Source organism: Carettochelys insculpta, chromosome 3 (assembly GCF_033958435.1).
Source record: "Carettochelys insculpta isolate YL-2023 chromosome 3, ASM3395843v1, whole genome shotgun sequence".
NCBI classification, from domain to species: Eukaryota; Metazoa; Chordata; order Testudines; family Carettochelyidae; genus Carettochelys; species Carettochelys insculpta.
Window position 1 is genome coordinate 153,928,360 of NC_134139.1, and position 19,516 is coordinate 153,947,875.

General features: G+C 45.3%; 1 protein-coding gene across 2 annotated transcripts in view; it reads right to left on the minus strand.

The window, feature by feature from the left end:
- The window catches only part of COL19A1 (collagen type XIX alpha 1 chain), a 338,823-nt gene that overhangs the window by 134,749 nt on the left and 184,558 nt on the right, over positions 1 to 19,516 (minus strand). For both annotated transcript variants that reach the window (XM_074991087.1, XM_074991086.1), the window contains one exon: positions 7,023 to 7,076. In XM_074991087.1, coding sequence (XP_074847188.1) covers positions 7,023 to 7,076 — 54 coding nt within the window. The remainder of the gene's footprint in view (positions 1 to 7,022; positions 7,077 to 19,516) is intronic.

Sequence of the window (19,516 nt, forward strand, 5' to 3'; positions counted from 1 at the left end):
GTAGCTCTTTTAAAACACTGTTATAGTCCTAGCCTTCACAGCCTCCTTGGGCAAGGAATTCTACATTTTGACTGTGCGCTGTGGAAGAAGAATTTCCTTTTAATTGTTTTAAATCTGCTGCCCATTAATTTCATTTGGTGTCCCTTAGTTCTTATATTATGGGAACAAGTAAATAATTTTTCCTTGTTCACGTTCTCCACACCACTCATAATTTTACACCTCTATCATACCTCCCCTTATTCTCCTCTTTTCTAAACTGAAAATCCTAGTCTCTTTAACCTCTCTTCCTACTGGACACATTCCATACCCCTAATAATTTTTGTTGCCAGGACAACCTTTTCTGAATCTTTTATAATGCCAATATATCTTTTTGAGATGAGGAGACCACATCTGTACACAGTATTCAAGTTGCCTAGTCCTTCTATTCCCATGGGCTGCTCTCTGCCTCTATTTATGCTTCCAATTTTCACATCGAAGTCAAAATCAAGATATCCTTTCTTGCTTTCTGGTTCACAACACTTCATAGTTTCTTAAAGAAGTCTGTTTTACATTCCTCAGCTGCTTCGTTGGTTGGTGCCTAACATTGCACAAGCAGTACCTCTGGCCTTTTTTAGAATCTGGCTGTGATGATGTGCGATAATACTGCTGTCCTCTCCATTAAAGTATTAGATGCCTTGCTTGATAATATCAAGCTCACGCCTTCTGTGTGTGGTGTACCCTCCTCTTCATGTCCTGAGTAGATGAGAGTTTCATCTTTTGCCCAGATTGTGTCCATCTTGTCTCACACAAGCCCCAAACTGCTAGCTTGTATGGTGTCATCTCCACTGCAATCTGTGCTGTCTTGCTGTCCTCCTCACTGGATACATGGTCCAAATATTCCATGTACCAAACAGTGTAGTTGTCCTGGGTGAGAGAAAGGTCATTTGTGGGGCAGCTTCCTTACGGCTTTCCCTGCCACGCTTCCTTGCTTCCTTACTACTCAATCTGTGTGGATTGCCACCTCCTCCCAAGACTTGTGTATTTGTACGTTTCTTTGTAGATGTTTCTGTAACTTTTTTTTAATTTTTTAATGGATAGGGTTGTTAACCTTAAACCAACCCCTTTTACCTCAGAGAGAGATGATGGTCCATTCCTTGTTGTGGTGAGGCTGCTTGTGTGTCTCAATGACCTGGAGAGCTATGCCAGTGGGAGCTACAGCTCCTGGAAGGGTCACCCAAACTAGACACGTCAAAGGGTAGAGACCAGACAAATTTGGATTAAAAAAATCACAATTAATTGCACTGTTGAACAATAATATAATATAATTGATTTAAATATTGTGGATTTTTATCTACATTTCAGTTACAACCCAGAATACAGACTGTACAGGGCTCACTTTATATTATTTTGATAACAAATATTTGCACTGTAAAAAATAGTAGTTTTAATTCACTGAATACACGGACTCTAGTGCAAGCTCTTTATCATAAAAGTTTAATTTACAAATAGATTTATATACAAAAATAACTGCATTCAAAAATAAACATAAAACTTTAGAGCCTACAAAGTCACTTAGTTCTACTTCTTGTACAGCCAGTCACTCAAGTTTGGTTACAATTGCAGGAGATAATGCTGCCTGTTTCTCGTGTACAATGTCACCTGAAAATGAGAACAGGTATTAGCATGGCACTGTTGTAGCAGGTACTGAAAGATATTTAGGTGCCATATGTGCTAAAGATTTGTAACTCTCTTCATGTTTCAACCATCATTCCAGAGGACATGCGTCCATGCTGATGATGGGTTCTTTGTGATAATGATAGAAAACACAGAGGACAAATGCATATTCATTTTCATCATCTGAATCAGATGCTACAGTTTAATGCTGTTTGGTTTCTCTGAGTGCAGTTATGTAGAGAAAAAAAAACCCTACATTTGTAAGTTATGCTTTCACCGTAAGGAGATTGAGCTACTGTACTAATATGAGTTGAACTGAAAAATTCTATGTATTATTTTACAGTGCAAATATTTGTTATTAAAATATAAAGTGAGTGCTATACATGTCATATTGCACTGTAACAGAAATTAATATAATAAAAATATAGATAAACATTCAAATATTTAATGTCAGTTGATATTTTATTGTTTAACAGTTCAGTTAACCAGAAGTACTTTTTAATCGTGATACTTTTTTTGAGCTAAGCATGTGAGTTAACTGATTGACAGCCCTACTGGAAATATGTCTTTTTTGCTCTGCCTTATTGCTTTCTTATCTGGTGGACGTGCTCCATCAGGGTGTAGGTGGGTTCACCTGAAGGGCACTTCTGCAGAAGCTAGAAGCATGACTGTGCAGTCACAGCATCAAATCATTGTGAGATATACCTCTTTTAAAATAGAACTCAGTTTTCACCACCCCTTTGCAAACACATACCTCAGCGAACAACCTAAACAGGGCAGGCAGAGCACTCAAAGTGGGGCACAAGGTCTGTGTGGCTCCCAAAGGGGTCACTGCAAGCAGCTGTGGCAGAACTGTAAATTACACAACCACTTTCCAATGGCAGGAGTCATTAAAACCAATATCTCACTCCTGAAGGTTAGCAATAATGCAAGGTTATATCTCCTGCATGTATGTGGCATCAGGCTACATCCCTGTGGACCACTCTGTTCCTTCCCCTTCTGTATGAAATTTTCCTGTGGCAACAAGCAAACACTTGTGCAGGGTCCAAATCAGCTCTGCCAAGGAGCCTTTGGCAGATGACTGGCAAATACCACCATAAAAGTGTCCTAGAGATGTCTCTGGAGGATTTTCGTGAATTCTCACTTCAAGCATACACCAAAGCAAAAGACAGTTTTACTATATGAAACTAGCCAGCAGCAACTCAAGAACATCACTGATCAGAACCCCTCCCCCAACCCTCACCTGTATCAACCAGACCAGAGACAGACTTCTGGGACTGGTTCAAGGAGTCCTGGCTTACTGTGGCACTAGATGAGCCTCTCACCTATCCCATCTCATCCTTCACCTTGACTTCCTTGTCCACCACTTTGCCTTCAGGGTTGAGTCTACTACCTCCAGCCCTACTGAAGCATCAGCAGGGTTCTTGTAAGTGAAGGCAGAGTCACTACCAAAGATGGTGTCTGGCTCCTTTTAGAAGTGGCAGGTCTTCTGTGCAGCACTGAAGCAATGGTTTGCTCCCTTGCCTTTGGTACATCTGCTTTAGCTCCTTCATCTTCTCATGGCACTGATACACCTATGGTTTAAAGCTCTCACCCAACATGTCACAAGGAAAATGAACATGGCTATTAAAGTTCTTACAACTATCACAGAGCTGGGGTGGCACAGCTTCTTCTATCCGCTGAGCCAGCAGGTACAACAACTTCAGTGTACTCCAAGCAGAAAAGCATTTGCTGCGTGGAGCCTCCATAATCAGATGGAAAGATGCGACATAAGGTCTTCATGCAGATTTTTATTAAATCTATTTACCCCAAGTCCCTAAATGGCCCCCCTCAAAGACTGAATTCACAACCCTGGGTTTAGCAGGCCAATATGTCTGCACTACCATTCTGTTGACATAACTTTGCTGCAAAATTGCTCTATGCTTCCAGTTGATGTGATTTTATTTTGCTGGCAAAGCAAGACAGTTTTGTTGGCAAAAGGAGCAACATAGTGTACCCAGCTCCACTACTTTGCGGATGAGAGTAGACTGTTATTTGTTGCACATACAAGTTTCATAGTATGGTTCTGAGCTCCAGAGGAAAATTTATGGGAAAATAATTCTGTACTAAGTGCAAGGTTTGGAAGGTGCTCAACAAATAAAGCACAAGGTCACAGAAAAAAAATGATGCAATAAAATGAAATATTGAAAAATTACCAATTTGTCCTTCCTCTGTACTGAAATGTGATATTAAAATAGTATTAGATATACTATACTATAATATTAGATGCAATAATTAAAGAGTGCATCAAAAAGGCATATGCAGGAGGAGGATGAATTAATGTTCCATGCACAACCTTCATGCTGGCATTTCTTAACTCTTGCCTTGTGTCCACAAGTGTCCCTTCCTTTCGAAAGGGGCGTGTTAATGAGCTGTTCAAAAGAAGCTAATGAGACGCCACAATGAATATGCAGCACCTCATTAGCATAATGGCAGCGACGGAGATTCGAAAGTGCGGCTTTTCGAATCACGTGCCGCCCATGGAGACAGGACCTTCTGAAAGGACCCCCCAGTTTTCAATAGGAAGAAGGGCTTTCGAAAACTGGGGGGTCCTTTCGGAAGGTCACATCTCCATGGGCGGCACGCGATTCGAAAAGCTGCACTTTTGAATTGCTGTGGCCGCCATTATGCTAATGAGGTGCTGCATATTCATTGCAACACCTCATTAGCATCTTTTGAACCTGCTCATTAACGCTTTCGAAAGGAAGGGGCACGTGTAGACCCAGCCTTGGGGACTTGACTTTGCAATCTTAACATTCTTCTAGCATATTTTTTGTTTGCTTGTCAGTACGTAATACCGTATAAAGCAGGTGCAACCTGACTCCAGCCTTCCAAGCACTGGGTTTCTTAACACCGAGGTGACTATGGTGATGTAGCTGCATCAGTGCAAAGCCCAGATTTGCAACTGCTTATTTACACCACTATGTCATATCTAATACTGTATGTATAAAATGATGCACCCACAGTAGTGTAACTGTAACAGCGACTAAAAACATTACTATTGATACAGCCTGATTTACTGTAGCTGTGAAAACCTGAACTTCTGCATTATTATTATTATTATAATACTGAGTGGTGCAGGGCAAGAGGGTTTTAAAGAAAATAGAAACAGTTTGGCATTGCCATTTATTTTACATTAATATCAAGCACAAGAAAGAGGGTGCAGTCCACACCTACGTTGTTGCTGTTGTTTGGCTCAAAAGTTGTCTTGAGAGCTGTGATAGGGAGGGCAGAAACACTTCTATTTGTACTGTATACAACTAGCTGAAAAGACACCAGTTTAATGTTATATGTGAAATGTAAGTGACTAAGTCAAATGTATCGTCTCACTAAATTTCCCTGCTTAGAAAAAAGAATACTGCTACATGCTTTTTTTTTCTAGCACTATACCTCATGAAATGGTCCACGACTAAAAGCAGGGCTCCAAAATAACTACATTTTAAAATTTCAGATAAACACCAATCTCTGCCTTTCACAGGAACTTTCAGATCAGTGGATATAAGGGACAAATACCATTTGTGCTAGTATTCTGTCTTACAGACCTGAGACTCCAGAGAAACACTTCCCATATAGCGCATGTGACAGAAAATCGACAAGCAAGGGCTTTGCCATATCTCACTCATTTAACTGCATAACAGCAAAAGTTAGCACATTCCCACACTCTTCACTGGCTATGTCTACCCTAGCCCCAAACTTCAAAATGGCCACGCAAATGGCCATTTCGAAGTTTACTAATGAAGCGCTGAAATGCATATTCAGCGCTTCATTAGCACACGGGTGGCTGTGGCGCATCGAAATTGACACGGCTCGCCGCCGCGCGGCTCGTCCCGACTGGGCTCCTTTTCAAAAGGACCCTGCCTACTTCGAAGTTCCCTTATTCCCATCTACTCATGGGAATAAGGGGACTTCAAAGTAGGCGGGGTCCTTTTGAAAAGGAGCCCAGTCGGGATGAGCCGCGCGGCGGCGAGCCACGTCAATTTCGAAGCGCCGCAGCCTCCCGTATGCTAATGAAGCGCTGAATGTGCATTTCAGCGCTTCATTAGTAAACTTTGAAATGGCCATTTGCGTGGCCATTTCGAAGTTTGGGGCTAGTGTAGACACGGCCACTGTGAACAAGTAACAAGATCAGGCCTGTAAATAGTTCCTTTGAAGTAAGTGGGACTGTTTTCCTGAAAAGAAATACTACTGTGTGTAAAGTTTGCAGAATTATATCTGTAGGAATCAGCACGATGCCTGTAATGAGAGGTTGCACGCAAAGGACTCAGTAATGTAAGGACTTGATTCTCACTAACATCACCAAAAATGAGTGCCTCAGCTGGGCCAATATTAGTTATGAATAAACAAAGTTCAGAAACGAAAATCTGAGGTTGGGATAAATATTTTAAAAGGTCAGATACTTATCCAGACTTTGGTGTTGAATTGGTTTAAAAATCTCATGACCAATTCTGAGGAGTTCTGGGGCATCTTAGAAACTAAGATTTATTTGGGCATAAGCCTTCACAGCCCAAAATCTACTTAGTCAGATGCTGACAAAGTGAATTTTTGCCCATGGAAGCTTACACCCAAATAAATTTGTTGGTCTTTAAGGTGCTCTAGAACTCCTCAATGTTTTTGTGAATATAGACTAACACAGCTATCCCCCGACACATGGACAACTCTTTTGAGTTTTTTAATACTTTCAGGTTCAGAATGAACCATAAATACTGTAGCAACATCTGTCTTTGTATTTTACTGCTTCTGCTGGAAGCCAAGCAATGAAGAGGCACAAGAAAATGAATAAAAAACAGTTATCTGAACACTTTTAAATTTGCAGATGGGTCTAGATTCATTTCAAGATTTGAGCACATCTTGGCTGCCTCTTACTTCTTCCTAACTGGTGTGAATTCCTGATGTTGATATTACTAACCGTGAAATGCGCACATAAAAACCTGTAATAAAACCTGATCACTGGCACTAGCTTTGAGCAGCATGCTGTTTTGCATAACAATGACAAGCTGATGTAAGATATGTACTGTAGGATACCTTCCATTACCACAACAGAACTGAAAGCTGAGATCGACTTTATTATTTTTCCAGTTTCAATGACAGCAGATGCACTTTATCCAAACTACTATTCTGCACCTGTGCTGCCAGTTATTAAAACATTTAAGACTGTGTAACTAGCAAATCTCATTCAAACAAAGAAAAAAACTCAAATTTCAAAGCTCAGTTTGAGGCAATTGCTCCCTACTGAGCTGCTACATTTAAGTCTTGTTTTCACTGATGCTTTGAAAAAATGACACATTAAAGTCAGTTCACACACTTGCCAGTTGTTCACAGAGTTTACTCACCCTCTGACCTTCTTTCCCTGGTGGACCTGGAGGACCATCTAGACCTGGCAATCCCTGAAAATACAAACATTTGTAAATGTAACTTGGCTAACTTTGTCTCAGCCCATAACAAATCACTCCAGTAAATTAAAAAAAACCATGAATTGTTCATTACTGACAAAGACCACCTTATGTTCATGACTGCATTACATTCATGTGTGGAAAAAAAAAGTAGCAGTAATTATTACTGATTATCATAATTCCAACAAAATTATCACATCTAAAAGCCAATAGACCAAAATAATTTTTGGTGTTTAGACAGTGTTTTTAAAATATAGTTAGAATTATAGAACATTGGACATGGAAGGGGCCTCAAGAAGTGATCAAGTCCAGTCACCTGCCCTCACAGCACAACTATGAACCATCTATATCATACTTGTTTGATATTTACCTAACCTGTTCTTAAATAGCTCCAAAGATGGGGATTCCACAACCACACTAGGCAAAGTATTCCAGTACTTAACCACTCTGACAGTTGGGAAATTCTTCTTAACATTTAATTTAAACCTCCTTGGCTGCAATTTAAGCTCATCACTTCTCCTCCTATTATCAGAGGCTGAGGAGAATAATTTTTCTCCTTTTTCCTTGTAACTTGCTTTTAGGTACTTGAAAGCTGCTATCATGTCCTCTCTCGGGCCTTCTCTTTTCCAAACTAAACAAATTCAATTATTTTAATTTTCTCTCACAGGTCATATTTTCTAGATTTTTAATTATTTTAGTCATTCTTCTCTGGAATGTCAGCATATCACATTCAAATTAACTGACTTCGTTAAACTGGTGTGTGTGCGTGCACAGCCCATAGTTTTGTAGGCTGAGTTTACTGCACGTCAGGGGCTCCTTGCATTCTGCCACTCTCCCTTCCCATGAGCTAGCTCAATGCCATTTTCTCATCCTGCTCTATTTCACAGACTCTGCTAACAGTTCAGTATGCCTTTCATTCACCAGGAGCTTCCATTCTTCCCCACACACCAGCCACTCTGAGTGTATCTCCATAACTGTTGGAACAAAGTCTGGAAACCTACAATTACCACTTCCTTCATGCCCCATTCCCTTCTTTCCCCTCTACATCAAAATGCGTCAATCTCCTTTCCATAGTAGTGTGATGTTTTCTTGGGGTGCCAGGACTGTGAATCAATGGTGATAACTTACTGACTCAGGGAGAGAAAGAATTGCTGGTGCTAAACTGGATTTCAGCTCACTGATATCCCTAAACCGTCTGCCAGTTAAACTATCTCCTCAGGGCTCTTCTAGCCCTTACTCTGTCTTGCAGGATAATATCTCCTGTATCTTGGTCTCAGAGCACCTAAAAGGAATTACTCTGTATTGTCCAGCCTGTATCTGTAGGCAAACACAGAATTTCCAAGACAATTGTCTCCATAGAAATAACGAACCCACAGTGTGGCAAAACCCAACACTGGAATATATTTATAGTGAAACAATCATTTAACATTTATTATCAAAGATTAAGTTAATGAGCTTGTGAACAAGGATAACGTGTGGAAACAGAAATTAGTACATATGAAACAAAGGCATAATGTGTTTCTTAGAGCCCAAATTTAACCTTAAAGGGATAAAAATCCTTGCCTGCAGTAGTTTCTGACTCAAAGCACACTCCATTCATCATCAGCCCAACAGGCTGGGATCTACCATTCATGAATGCAAAAAATACTGTTCTTTTGCACCCTTAGTAGTGGATGAAGACATAGCCTTTTGTCTTCCCTTTACACTCCCCCATAGTCCTTGTTTTTTCTCCTCCCCAAACCTCAGTAAGCCCCAACGTTCATCCTCTGGGGCTGGCTGACTGCTTGTTGATTTCACGTGTTCTTTACCAGGTCTCAGTTCTAACTGGGATGCTCACTGGGAAACAAGACAATACTTAATTTCCATGCCAGTTAGCTAGACGGACAAATATTCACAACCTGAGGGAAAAAAACTTGTGTCAGTGGGAGATTCATATCCCGATACAGCAGGTTAGGATGTATTAGAAGTTGCTGACACAAAATAGTGATTTTATTTGGCAGCTGCCACCAGTGGACCTCTCTGTCACACATGAGTTCTGACTGTCCTCCCTTCCCAGGTTCCCCATTATTCCCCCCTGCTGTTGTAGCCCCGTCAGGGTCCAGGTGTGATGCAGCTTCTTCTATTCCTCTTTCTACCCCAATCCAAGGTTTTGGCTGCCCTCTCCCCCAAAGCCCCTCAATTTCTCCCCTTCTACCACTAGGGACTGTGTTGCCGGCCCATTTAACCCACCCACTATGCCAGTGTCCATATTGTCCCTCAGTGTGCTATGTGCACACAAGGGGGCCTGACAGACTTTTCTGGGCAAGGTATGTAAGGGAGGTGGGAGGTAGAATATGGCTCCTCGCTTCTGGAAGGGGTAGGACCTTAGGGAGAAGGGGTGGGGCTGGGGGCATCCAGCTCTCAGCACTGCCCAGAGCATGCCACACCACAGACCCTGCCACCAAGAAGCCTCAGAGCTGCAGATTTAGTAATGGTGGTGACAAGGAGCCCCAGGGCCCTTCAAATTGCCAGGCCTCCATGCAAGTGCCCATCTTCCTGACTCCTAACCTCGTCGTTGGCAGGCCTGGTGCACACTGCTCTTGCTCCCTGCTCCCCAATCTTATCATGTGTCCATGTGATAAATCATTCTGGGAGTCAGTACAGCAGAACTTCAAATATACAAACTCCAGAGAGTTACAGACTGAATGGTCAACTGGCTACCATGTGAAACTGGAAGTAACCAATCAGGCAACAGCAGAGACCACAAAAGGGGGAAAAGGAGTACATACAGTATATCTTGACTTTAGTAAGACATCTGATACTGTCTTGCAACTTCTCATAAACAAACTATGGAAAGGCAACAAAACGGAGCTACTATAAGCTAGGTACATAAAAACTGGTTGGCAAACCATTTCTAGAGGGTAGTTATCAGTGGTTCACAGTCAAGTTGGAAGGACGTATCAAGTGAGGTTCCACAGGGATCAGTTCTGGATTCTGTTCTGTCCAATATCTTCAACAATCTAAATAATGGCATTGAGAGTGCCATTATCTAAATTGTTGAAGATATTGGACAGAAGAGAATGGCAGAGAGAGTGCACTTTTAAAGTTTGCAGATAACAACACCCCAGGTGTGGTTGTAAGCGGTTTGGAGGACAGGATGAAAATTCAAAATGATCCGGGGTAAACTGGAGAAGTGGTCTGAGATAAATAGGACAAAATTCAATAAGGACAAATGCAAAGGAACAATCAGTTGTGCATGTACAAAATGGGAAATGACTGTGTAGTAAGGAGTACTGCAGAAAGGAATCTAAGGGTTATAGTGGACCACAAGCTAAATATGAGTCAGTGTTACACTGTTGTTGAAAAAAATAATCAAACACAATTCTGGGATGTATTAACAGGAATGTTGTTGTGGGAGCACGAGCACCTGGCGGCCGGGCCTCACTCGCAAGGCAGAATGATCATACACTCCATCTTGGAACGCTATCATACAACGGCGGGAAGGTCTGAAGTCAGGCCAGGAGAAAGAAATCAGAAAGTTGACAAGTAGTTGGAGAGTCCCCAAAGAGAACATCCTGACAAGCAGATAGTAAGCCCCCAAAGAGAACAGCTGGGGCTAGTAGCTGGAAGCCCCCCAAAGAGAACATCTTGGTTGTACAACATCAGAGGGTCCCAGGGAAGGTTCAGAAAAAGACCAAGGACAGAGGAAATCTTGTAACATGTTCTGACAGGCCGGGAGGATAGAAAGCCCAAATTAGGTAACAAACGCTTTAATTGGCCAGGTATCGAACCCCCAAGTAAGAAACAGTATAAAAGGTGATCTAGCAGGAATAAGGGTGTGGGCTCCTCGACACAAGGCGGAGGCTAGCAAATTCCAGTCCAGACAGCAGACCCCGGCCTGATCACCTGGACGTCACCACCACGAAAGGTCCCAACCAAGCCGTATCTCTGACTTGAAGGGCCGCTGTAACGTAGTTATTGGTGAGATGTGGGAGCATTGGATGTTATTGGTAAGCCACATGTAATTATATACAGTTATATGTAACCTAGTATTTAGCCTATGCCAAATAAATAATTATATATATATATATAACAAGTGTTAAGTAATTGTAGTTATGAATAAATGAATAAATCACTATCGTTAAATACCACTAGCTGGACTAGCTGGGTCTGTATAGAGAATTATTGAGACTTAGAACAGCCACAGGGCATTGTGGTGTTCACAATCGGAGTGTTATTGTTCCTGGTACTCATAATACTGTGGAAACCTAGGTTTTAAAGTGGATACACTGAATCACATATTGCTGCTACACTATATCAGGCTGCTATAAAGGTGGGGTGGTCGGTCACGGGCCACCCGACTCCCCCCGCTGTATCACACCCCATGCGCACCCACGGGACCCGGAGTAGGTCAGCACATCGTCAGTTGTAAGAAAGACAAAAGACATTTTTCTTCTGCCCTACTCAGTGCTGTCTAGGCCTCAAATTGAGTACTCTATCCAGTTCTGAACGTAACATTTCAGGAAAGATGTGGCAAATTGGAGAAAATCTTGAGAAGAGTAACAAAGATTAGAAGTCAAGAACACATGACCAATGAGGAAAGATTGAACAAAATGGGTTTGTTTAGTCTGGAGAAGACTGAAGGGGAATGTGATAACAGTTTTCAAGCATGCTAAAGACTGTTACAAGAAGAAGGGAGGAAAATTTTCTCCTTAACCTTTGAGGACAAAGAAGAAACAATGGCCTTATATTGCTACAAAGGCAATTTAGTTTGAACATTAGGACAAACTTCCTGCCAGGGTAGCTAAGCACTGGAATACATGACTTAGGGGATTGCAGAATCTCAATCAATGAAGATTTTTAAGAGCAGATTAGATAACCACCTTTCTCGGAAGGTATAGAGAACTTTTGGTCATGCCATAAGTGCTGTGGAGTGGAATAGATGATATCATAAAGTCCCTTCCAGTTCTGGGATAGTTCTACATCTTCTTCTATGAATAGAGGAAATCCAGAAAAAACCCTCCCCATCTGTCAGAGAGATGTTGAGCAACCACCTTCATCTCCCCTCACAAATACTCTTTCAAGGAACTCTAACATTTTGACATAGAAAAAACAGTGTGTAGGAAACAACAAGAAGTCCTGTGGCACCTCATAGACTAACAGATATTTTGGAGCATAAGCTTTTGTAGGCAAAGACGTACTTCGTCAGATGCACGAGTAGAATGTGTAGGAAGAAGTGATCTATTTTACCCATGTCACCATTTCTTAATGATGTCCACAGAAACTTATATGAACATATCAGCATTAATTCTCACAAGCTACGTCTACACTGGGATGCTACATCGAAATAGCTTATTTCAATGTAGCAAAATTGAAATAAGCTATTTCGATGAATAGCGTCTACACATCCTCCAGGGCTGGTGACATCAATATTCAAATGTCGATGTTGGACAGCACTACATCAAAACAGGCGCTGCAGGGGAGCGTCTACACACAAAAGCAGCCCAAATCGAAATAAGGGTGCCAGGAACAGATGCAAACAGGGTCACAGGGTGGACTAGCACTTCTGGGGCAACAGCAAGCTGCTCCCTTAAAGGGCCCCTCCCAGACACACTCAGCCTGCACAGCACATGGTCTGCAGAGCCACAAGCACGCACCCCGTGGAAGCAGCATGGACCCCCAGCAGCAGCAGCAGCAGCAGCCAGAGGCCCACACACATGCCCCTGGAGGACCAGTGGCTGCCCTGCTCAGTGCCATGCAGGAGTCAGCTGACCATCTTTTATTTGAGAAAGATGAGCTGCCCCCAGGGGATGAGGAAGCAGCCCCAGACCTTGCTGCCCTCCCAGCCCCCCCACCCCCCCGCTGCACATGCTGCCGGCTGTGGAGATACCCCACGAGCACGGACTGGTGGGAGTGGCTGGTGCTCAGCGAGTGGCACAATGACCGCTGGCTCTGGAACTTCCGGATGAGCCAGCAGACATTCCTGGAGCTCTGCCAGTGGCTCACCCCTGCCTTACGGCCCCAGGACATCCCCGTGCGACGTGCCCTGACAGTAGAGAAAAGGGTCAGCATCGCTGTCTGGAAGCTGGCCACTCCAGACAGCTACCGATCCGTAGGGCAGCAGTTCGGCGTGGGCAAGGCCACCATTGGGGCTGTCCTCATGGAGGTAGGGGGACCCGGAGGAGGTGGGGGAACCCTGTGGGGAGGAGGGGACCCCTGGGGGGAGGGTCAGACACACCCTGCACACCCCTCACCGGTGCTCTCTCATGTCCTTCCCCTGCAGGTCATCCGTGCAATCAATGCCCTGCTCCTCCACAAGCTCATGCGGCTTGGGGACCTGGATGCTGCCATCGCAGGGTTTTGCTAGCCTGGTCTTCCCAAATTGCTTTAGGGCCCTAGATGGGACCCATATCCCCATCCGTGCCCCGGAGCACAGCGGAGGACGCTTCCTGGATAGGAAGGGATACCATTCCGTGGTCCTCCACGCCTTGGTGGACAGCCGGGGCCGCCTCTTGGACATTTATGTTGGCTGGCTTGGCAGCACCCACGACGCCCAGGTGTTCAGAAATTCGGGCCTGTGTCGCCGGCTGGAGGCGGGGACCTACATCCCCCAGTGGGAGATCCCTCTGGGGGACACCACCATGCCCCTTTGCCTCGTCGCAGATGCGGCTTACCCCCTCCGGCCCTGGCTCATGCACCCTTACACAGGGCATGTCACAGCCAGCCAGGAGCAGTTCAACACGCCCTTGAACCATGCGCTCCAGGTGGTCGAGCGCACTTTTGGCCGCCTCAAAGGGCGTTGGAGGTGTCTCCTCACCTGCCTGGATGCAGGGCTCACCAACATCCCCCAGGTTGTGGGTGCGTGCAGCGCACTCCACAACCTGGTTGAGAGCAAGGGAGAGGCCTTCTTCCAGGGCTGGGCTGTGGAGGCTGGCAGGGCCGATGTCCAGCCACCCGCTGCCCCCAGTCGTCAGGTCGACCCTGAGGGGATTCGGGTCCGGGAGGCCCCGCGGGCCCATTTCGACCAGGCTGTGGGGTGAACGCTGGCAGGGCCAGTTGCGGGTGAGCCACCCACTGCACCCCCCCAACCTCCACAACACTCCCTGCCCCCATGCCCACACCACAGAGCACCTGAGAGCACACACACCTACACTTTTCTTTAAAATAAATGGAAATTTTGTTTGAAACAAAACAGTGCAACCTTATTATTAAAAGAAGAAGGGGGGAACTATGTACATGGGGGGCAGCTACTAAATGGGGGTAGAAAAAAACTATTTACAAAGATGGGGGGAATATGTACAAAGGAGGGGAGCCTTGAGGGGCAACGTCCTCGGCCCCGCACCCCCTACTGTCCAGCACTTGGTGTGGGGGGGCACGACCAGCCTCTGGGCCGGAGGCCCTGTCGAGGCTGGGTGGGGGCTGGGAGAACTGGCAGATAGGGCCAGGCGGTGTCCGGAGGCCCATGGTCCCCCTTGGCCGCAGGCCCCAGGATGGCTGATGGTGGAGGGATGGCAGGCGGAGCGGCGGGTGGAGCGGTGGGCGGAGCGGTGGGCAGAGCTGCAGGGGGGGCCACGTACCGCGCGATGTCCTGGAACGTGCGCATGAAGGCCCCCCAAGCCTCCTGGCGCCAGGCCAGTGCTCGTTCCTGGAGCTGGAGCCACCGCTCCTCCACCTGCAGGCGCCGCTCGGACACCTCCAGCTGACGCTGGAGGGTGGCGAGCAGCTGGGGGTCCATGGACGCCCGCAGATGGCTCTGCCGTTGTCGGGCTTGTCCTGGGGCTCGTCTGTGCTCCGCTGAGGGGCTGGCCTGCTGCGATGGCCCCGGGGGGCTGTCCAGGACCACAGACGCCACGCTGGTGCTCTCCGGGCCCTCCGATGGTGCAGCTGCAGAACAGTGGGGGGAAGAAGAGTGGAGACAGCCATTAGTCTGGGCCCTGACCCGTGGCCCTTGTCCCCCCACCCCTCTGATGCTGGTTCCCCATCCCCGTCCCCCGGAGATGCTGCTGCTGCTCATGGGTGTCTAACCCCCCCTCCCCCAACGGGGGACCCTAGGTTCCGCTCCCCACATCCCCAGGGATGGGGCATGGCGCTGTCCTGCTGGGGGGCAGGGGCTGATGGACTCTTCTGAGGGACATGCTACTGCTGTCCTCGGGGCCATGGACACCTGGGTGTGTGGAGGTCCCTGGTCATGTCCCTTGTCCCCGCCCCTTAACCCCGGGGGTGTGCGCACCGGGGGGGTACATACCTGACGGTCCGCTCCCATGGTCAGGGGACACCCATCGGGCGGACGCCCTGCTGGAGCTGCGGGAGGGGAGGTCTATCAGCAGCCCCTCATCACTGGAGGCCTCCTCCTCCTCCTCCTCCTCCGGTGTCCCAGGGGTGGGCTCCTGGGGGGCCCTCTGGGGTGCAGGGCTGGCCTCCGGGGCGGACTCCGTCTCCGGGGCCTGCTGGGGCTCATCGGCTGAGATGTCAAGGGTGGCCGGGGGGGGAGGAGGTGTACCGGGGGCCCAGGATGGACCTGAGCTCCCTGTAAAAGGGGCAAGTGGCGGGGCTGGCCCCAGATTGGCTGGCCATGTCCCGGGCCTGGGCGTAACCCTGCCGCAGCTCCTTCACCTTACTCCTGACATGGTCAGGAGTGAGGGCAGGGTGACCCCAGGCAGCCAGGCCCTCGGCCAGCCGAGCGAACACATCCGCTTTCCGCCTCTTGCTCCCCATTACCTGGAGCACCTCCTCCTCGCCCCAGAGCCCCAGCAGGTCCCGGATTTCGGCCTCCGTCCAGGAGGGGCGCCACTGCCTCTTCCCCACTGGCTGGCAGGCTGGGAGCCCTGGGTCCCCTTGGAGGGGGTACCTTGTGGGCGCTTGTGGGGGCTGGCTGGATGCCATGGGTGCAGGGTGGTGGGTCAGCGCTCTGGGAGGACGTGCAGGCTGGGCATGTGTGTGTGCTGCTGCCTGCACGCGCTCTCAGCTTCCTGCACAGGAAATAACGGGGCGGGGAGCTTTAAGGGGCTGCTGCACGTGGCGACTATAGAGCTCAGGGGCTGGAGAGAGCGTCTCTCAACCCCTCAGCTGATGGCCGCCATGGAGGACCCTGCTATTTTGATGCTGTGGGACGCGGATCGTCTACATACACCCTACTTCGATGTTCAACGCTGAAGTTGGGCGCTATTCCCATCTCCTGATGAGGATAGTGACTTCGACGTCTTGCTGCCTTACGTCGATTTCAACTTTGAAATAGCGCTCAGCACGTGTAGACGCAGCGGGCACTATTTTGAAGTTGGCATGGGTATTTTGAAATAGCCAGCTCGTGTAGGCGCAGCTACATGGTCCTATTCTGCACTGCCCAATCATCTTGGGAATGACAATGAGGAGTAAGGACATTTAAGCATTGGTAGTTTACATGGAGTCATGCTGACAAGGAAAAGAGCAGCCTTCCATAGATGGCCAGACATCCATGGTATTTTCTGAAAATCTTGGGATACCAAAAAGCTCAGAAAATCATGCCCTCCAACTACTTTGCAGTAAAGTGAATCCCACTCCAACCCAACTGGATGATTTTGAAAATCTGTAACAGTTTTCCGAAAATTTTTTGCCCTCTTTCAAGTTTTTCAGTGGGAGGACATGATAGGACCCCAATACTAAAACCATATTGCCACGTCTACACTAGCCCCCTCCTTTCAGAAGGGGCATGGTAATGAGAGATTTTTGGCAGATGCTAATGAAGTGCTGCCATGAATATGCAGCACCTCATTAGCATAATGGCGATTGTGCATGATTCAAAAGTGCCACTTTTGAAATGTATGTCGCCCATGCAGACCTTTCAAAAGGATCCCCAGATTTCAAAAGCCCCTTCTTCCCATTTGGTTTTGAGAAGAAAAGGCTTTTGAAGTCTGGGGGTTCCCGTCTACACAGGCAGTGTGCATTTTGAAAGTGACAATTTTGAATCGCACACAACCACCATTATGCTAATGAGGTGCTGCATATCCATAGCAGTGCCTCATTAGCATCTGCCAAAATCCTTCACTACCATGCCCCTGCAAAAGGAGGGGCTAGTGTAGATGCAGCCTATATGTATATATACACATTTATTCTAGGGTTTCATATGTACAAAGTGCAATATACAACATAAAAATACACAAAAAAAACCAACAAAAAAGTTACTGCACTGAGACGTTACAATCTAAGGACACCTGCAGATCAAATACAGAATGATTACCAAGTTGTGGTCTTTACAAGCAATATCTTCCATGAAACTGACAGGCTTCTAGGAGGATTTTTAAAGAAAGGTGGTGCTTGGCAAAATTTAAAGGAAAGGAGGACAATAAAGAGTCTCATGAAAAATATACAATCAGGAGTTTCAGGAAAGGGTAGGGGAGGAATCAGACAGGAAACCTGGGAAGAAGATATGGAGTGAGTAAGTGGCATAAAAGAGCATGTAGGCAGATGCTGAGTTGTGAAAATTCTTGCAAATTAAGTTGTGTCACAAGCTTGAAGCAGAGAAGAGTAGAAATTTAATGAAGGATTTTGCAACAGAATAATTCAGTATTAGAACTGTGGGCAAGGGAAAGGATCTTGGTTTTACTGTATTGGTTAGATAAGAAGCAACAAGGTGGTTACAGTAAATAAAGTAAGTGATGACAGAGATGTAGACCACACTTTTAGCAGTAGCAATGGAAAGGGAAGGCTGAATTAAAAAAAAAATGGTATAGAAGTACTGACTGATGCAGAGCTAGTCTACAGAAACTAAGCCACTCTGCACTGGATATGGAAAGATGGAAGGAAATAGTGAGAGAGGCATCAGACACCAACGGGCACTGAGCCCACAGTTATTGATGATGATGATGATGATGATGATATAGAAGTACTAGTGAACCTTTTAAATTAGTCTGAAAACTCACACATTTGCACACAAAGTTATTGTTGCCATGCTGGTACCAGGATATCAGAGAGACAAAAGAGGGTAATACCTTTTATTGGATCAAATTTGTTGGTGAGAAAGACAACCTTTTGGGCTTGTCATATGAAGAAGACCTCTGCATAACCTTGAATGCTTGTCTCGCTCACCAACAGCAGGTGTTCCAGTAAAAGATATTACCCAACCCATCTTGTCTCTCTGACTCATGTACTGCAAATCTCACACAGCACAGAGAATTTATGATTTTAATATTTTCAACTGGCTGGTAAATATAGTAGCACAAATCCTATCCATGTTTCATGGGCTAACATGGAAGAATCTGTATGAGTTTGTTAAACGTCCTGCATCAGCCATTAAATTGTGTGTCATTTCCTGCACTATAGTTACGGATGACACACAGTAATTGCTAATATTTTCAGCAGATCATATCCCAAATCAATATTTTTTAAGGAACTGATGGTAAGAGTTATTAAAACCTTAGAAGAGAGAAATGTGTTTGGCAATGATGGAAGTATGTGACTAACTGTGCAATCCACTTAGACTGTTTTTTGTTTCAGAAGATAGCCACTGAACTGTCTTGGATTTCAGACAACTCCCCCATTATAAGTTGCTCACTATAGGATACAGAGTAAAAACTTCTCATGTGACCATGAAAATGTCTGCTTACTAAATTTAATGGTTCAAATTAATTATATTAGACCATGTTTTGAACAAAAGCAAAGCACTAATCAAAACCACTCCATCAATTATGGAAAGCAGCTGAAGTGTATGAGTGAAGTTACTTAAAGATATAACTCTTATTACTTTCTTCCTCAGGCAACTTACAGCCCATGTCAAAACCATGGTACAACAAAAATATTACACACATGTAATGTAAGTATAAAAAAGTTACTTCAGTTTGTCTGACGGTTTTCAAAACATGAGATTGCACAGGATATCCATAAATTCTTAGTGCAATGAAACAGACTCCATGCACAGCCACCTATTACTATTAGTGCAAATAATAAATATATCAGCCTAGCTTAAATATGGAATGGCTTCTTCAACTGAATTTTACAGATTAATTCATTTGAAAAAAATGCACAAAAGTCATTTTGCTGATTGTTTTCTCATTATGAAGCAGTCAGGTTCTTAGGTAAATCCAAATCTCACTAGCTGCAACTGCTGCAAACAGAAGGTAAGCTATATGTGGAAGATAGGGACATAAGACAAACAAAAGTACATAAAAATCTAAATCAGGCATGTGGTGATGTGCAAAGAGATCACTTCCCCACGTTTGGAAAGTACGAGTTTTTTATAATATTTAAGCACATAAAAATAAACCTTTCCAGGGCTCAAATGTCATGGGCATTATTTAGCTGTCTAGTTTGGAAATAAAAAATTTCTACACAAAAATGTATGTTGACTCTGTAAATGGCTCTATTTAAATATAGAATGAGATCTGTTCTCATTTATGTGATGGAGAGTCAGAGAGCAGAATTTGGCCCTTTCTTTATATTTTTATTTCAGTTATGTCTAATGCCATGTGCTGACATTGCACTGT